At 39.2% G+C, this 4,741-nt stretch overlaps 1 protein-coding gene across 1 annotated transcript in view; it reads right to left on the bottom strand.

Annotated features, from left to right (window-relative positions):
* Nucleotides 1-2,578: 2,578 nt before the first annotated feature.
* The window catches only part of DYRK2 (dual-specificity tyrosine-(Y)-phosphorylation regulated kinase 2), a 2,292-nt gene continuing 129 nt past the window's right edge, over nt 2,579-4,741 (bottom strand). The window contains exon 1 of the mRNA XM_010020222.1: nt 2,579-4,741. This exon is cut by the window's right edge and continues 129 nt beyond it. Coding sequence (XP_010018524.1) covers nt 3,224-4,741 — 1,518 coding nt within the window. The 3' untranslated portion in view covers nt 2,579-3,223.

Below are 4,741 nucleotides of genomic sequence, written 5' to 3'. Positions count from 1 at the left end.
TGATGTTAAAGTACAACCAATGAGGAAGGGCCATCTTTAACCCCTTAATGAAACGTACTCCAAGAACAGTGTGTCCTCTCTACCCTAGCAGTGTGATTGCCTTATTGTTTCTATTAAGGCCTTGATCATCTACAGGATGTTATAAGACAGGTATAGCATTTAAAAAGATTTCATCCCTACTATCCAGTATTCTGAGGGTTAAAGAGGCCAAGATGCATGCCCTACCACCGGCATTTGTAACAAAAGGCACATTGTTAACACCAAGGGCACAATCCATCCTCTACTGTTGACCTACACATCTTGCATCACTCTGTTGTCCCAACACACTTCAGTGGTAATGAACACTCCAGCGGTGCAAGAAACTGAGCCGAGTGAGACCGCAACCGAAGACAACACTACATCTGAAAATAGCTCAGACATCCCTGGACAATGGTAACATGTGAGACTAAGCACTGCTTCCAAGCCAACTTCTATCAGCCTAAATATCAGAGCCCTTAGAATAAAACCACATCAAAGCAAGAGGCAATGTCCTTTTCCCCCTCCCTCCTTTTTTACAGGTATAAATAAGATACAATAAAAAGCAGCTACCTCATTTAAAACCCTTGATGTAGCTGCTCCTTTAGTATAGAGGAAGTTCCATTGTATCTGGGTTAAAAAAATAGCTCTGCATACTATATTTTGGCCTTAAAGTTTCCGGTAGCATTTATGAAGAAGGTGGATCATAAATGCATTATTGGCATTAAGAACTGGTTACATGAAAAAGAATATCTAGTGGTTTTAGCCCATTAATGACCCATGAACATTAAGAATGTTTTCACCTTAAAAAGCCAGGAAAGGCAGGAACATGCATCAATGCCCCCTTTATAATATATCAAGGGAGGTGATTCTTCTTCCACTCCAAACATAAGCATTCCTATTTTCCTATTTCTTAACTTTTGCAGGAAGGGTTAAGGTAGAAAGGAGTGGTAAAGCCAAGCAGGTGCTGGAGGAAGTAAAGGTTCCCAGTTACTGTAGAAAAATACACAGTATTGTACTCCCACAGTCATTAAATCAGTTAATTTTATAGGAAAACTACTATATCTCTTTTCCAGACTTAGAACTTACTGACCGTAACTTACCAGATATTCATATTCCAAAAGCCACTTTTCTTAGCTGTATTACTATATTTCATTTTTCACATGATTTCATACATGTATACATATTGCACTTACACACATTGTATAAAGTTGTGAACATTTAACACTAAATAATTTAATTTGACTAGAGGCAGGAAATGATCTTCTTTAAAAAGAAAAAAAGAGAAACACGGTTGATTGATGCTCTAATTTTTACAAATTATCAATCAACAAATACCATCATCTACTTAGAAATTATTTTTGGAGCTTCTTTAGGTGTTGACTTTTTGGCAAGAAGTTAAGCGATATGTTTCCTGAGAATTGTCATTTTGTATTTGTATCCCTCCCCCAGTCTTACATTAAATTAAAAACAAACCAACCAAACAAACAAAATTAAGCTCTAAGTGGTGAATTAATGAATATGAAGGAGAACTTAACCGGAAACTTTCTTGGCCTCTCAGGGGACCATGCTTTAAGTATTTTTCGTAAGTTTTACAAGTAACTCAGTAAAATCTGTGCATAAAAATGTTGCTTATAGTAAATTTATTGAGGTTTAATGATATCCATTCTAGAATGTTTTGTTCTAATGTCCATAAACCCTTCTAGATTGTTTTACTTTGTTTAAAATTCTCTGTTCATGTTTTATACATCCAATGTAGACCACTGCCATTGTAAGTGATGAAATACTGATCTTGCATTTCAAACTGTTCCCATTGAAAACATGCTACAATGCGTGAACATTTCTCTCACAGGTTTAGATATTATTCCTCAGTAAAGACCATCTTTCTTCCATGAATGCTTAAAGAAAAACCAAGCATTAGCACACACATGTGAACAAATGTACACACATCTCTAACTGTTCCTCCAAAGTTGATTTACAGCTACAACTGCCATAGATTAAATCAATTTCCAACCATTTAACTCCTTTGAGAATTATCTTGTACTAGAAAATTTCTAGGATGCTGTCTGCCAACTGATAATCTTTCCATCTACAGTTATGCTCTCTAGAGTGAAGTTCTTTTCTACAGAAAGCAAAGCAGTAACATAGTGTTTCCCCTGCATGCAGACTTGATCTGAAGTGTAAATGTACCAGAGAGGTCACAGTCGCTCAAACATGGTCAGAAGATACTAAAGCAATCTGTGAAATCCATGTAGCATAACAGTCTGGAAGTTACAGTATAAAACTGACAGAACGAGCACTTCTGCCTACGTGATTTAGGGAGACCAAGCTGCACATCAGGAAAGAAAACAGGAAAGGAGAAAAAAAAAACCAAACAAAAAAAAAACCAAGAGAAGCCCAATGTGAATGCTCAATGCTATATACTTTTCAGATTTAGAGGAACACACACACTTCCATCTTCATGCTTTCTGAGACTGCCCATTCCTCTCACTCTACCACACAGCACACAAGGTGAGACAGTCATTTTAGCCCTGGAAAATTTTTTTCTTTTTTTTTTTTTTTGCATTATATTTAGATGCTCATTTTAACCAAACCCCACTACTTGCAAGTAGAGAAAGCATTCCATAGGAGGTGCCTGTATCATAGTAATACCGCTACTTTCTCTGGGCTACCAGATAGAAAATGACAATGTAACATGCTACAGCTCCACTTCAAATTACAAGTTTACAGGTGCTTAACTGTACTTCTTTGAACACTCTCCCTAGAGCCCAGTCAGGCATAGGTATGAGTGTTCACATACCCATAAAATCCAAAAGGTAGAGCCTTACAAATTTACCCCAGGTGAAACCTACTATGAACCATAGAAGAGAAAGGATAATACCTTTGACACCACGCTGCAATGCATGACAGTCATCTTGTAACCAGTGGCCTGCCACTGATGTTTATTACTGTGTCACACTAGTTACAGTAAGGCTAGTTGTACTGTAGAAGACAAACATTTTAAAAAGTAAGTATAAAAACTTAAAGCATTGTCCCCATGTTTTTATAAAAACAAAATCAACATTTCTTACATTTAAAATGAGTGCTGAAAGATACAAATGAATAAAGTTATTGAGCAAATAAAAATGTATATCTGAGCTACTTTTTCATACAAATAAGGCTCAGCCACATTGTATCTCTCGTATTAACAGCATTGGGTTTCTCAACCTCAGCTAACGAGTTTTGGCAACACTGTTCTTTGCTGAATATTCCCATTGGCATCTGTCATCTGTGACAAATTAGTCCTCAGTTTTGAAGCTGAGCTTGAAGTCGGAGGTAACTTGGAAATCGACGTTATAGCACCAGTGCTCTCTGTAATTCTCTTTGCTGAGGCCTTTTCCCCGCTTGGAGGTTTTGGCAATCGTCTCCTTAGCCAGGGATGCCGCAAAGCCTGGCTGGGTGTCATACGAATAGCAGGATCCCATTCTAAACACTGTTTTAAGAAGTCCAGGAACAAGGGATCATCACATCCCTTTAATGCATTACCCCATTCTCTGCTCTCTGGTGGGCCACGTAGCTTTCCTCTCCGAGAGCGTCCGCCATTAAGTATTACAGAGCCATCAGACAAGGTTGTGATGCTGCAATAGCGGGGATAACCCTTAGAGCTCACGAAGTTTTTGGCTCGCTTGGATGAATCTAAGAGCTTTGGAGAAGGCATGCCCAATAGCTCAATCATACAAGCCAGCTGGTCTCCTTCATCTTCTCCAGGTAAAAGTGGATAACCGGTGAGAAGCTCTGCCAGAATACAACCCAAGCTCCACATATCTATGGGCATCCCATAACGGGCACCAAGGATGACTTCAGGTGCACGGTAAAAACGTGACTGAATATAAGTGTAGACACGCTGATGCTCGTAACAACTTGAGCCAAAATCAATCACTTTGATACCACTTCTACCCTGTTGCTTCAACAGAATGTTCTCAGGTTTAAGGTCACAGTGAATGATTCTGTTTTTGTGCAAAGCATCCAAGCACTGCAAAATTGAGTGGGCAAACTTGCGGACCAAAGGTAGGCTAAAGCCCTGAAACTTGTTTTTCTTTATCAATTCATATAGGTTCATGCTCAGCAATTCAAATGTCATGCAGATATGGCTGCGGAATGTGAAGTTTTCCAACATGTGGATAACATTCATGTTGTTATCCTTATCTTGCTTCCGGAGATGCTCCAGGATCTTAATTTCTTCCGCAGCTTGGCGATGGAAACGTTTTTCATTTCTCACCATTTTTAGTGCCACATGCTGATGCATCTTGTGATCATACGCCTTCACCACTTGCCCAAAGCTTCCCTTCCCTATAACTTTCAGGACTTCATACCTGTACGCAATATGATCATGGGGTACTTGTATGTAAGACCCTTGGTCATCATCATACCCACAGTTGTTTGAACCACCAATCACACCTTGCCTCTTCTTTGCGTTTGGACCCAAGAAGTATATTTCAGGGTAGCTAAAAATCTCATGATGCTCAAAAGCTGTTAATTTTTGCATGTATTGCTTCATTGCCTGCTCTGGTGTCATAACGGAGGCTTTCACCTTCCCTGTTCCATCTGTAGATTTTAAAGAGCTGGAGCTCCCTTGTCGTCTGTGAGCACTCTCTGACTGTCTGTCCTGAACCACTGGCAATCCAGATTTGCCTAACGTTGTAAGTCCATTTGGCTGTGTCGTCAGAACCGTCCTCTTGTTACTATT

The sequence above is a fragment of the Nestor notabilis genome, unplaced genomic scaffold (genome assembly GCF_000696875.1).
Source record: "Nestor notabilis isolate BGI_N333 unplaced genomic scaffold, ASM69687v1 scaffold15330, whole genome shotgun sequence".
Taxonomy (NCBI): Eukaryota; Metazoa; Chordata; class Aves; order Psittaciformes; family Psittacidae; genus Nestor; species Nestor notabilis.
Note: the sequence above shows the minus strand (reverse complement) of the source record. Positions and strands in the feature narration are given on the sequence as shown.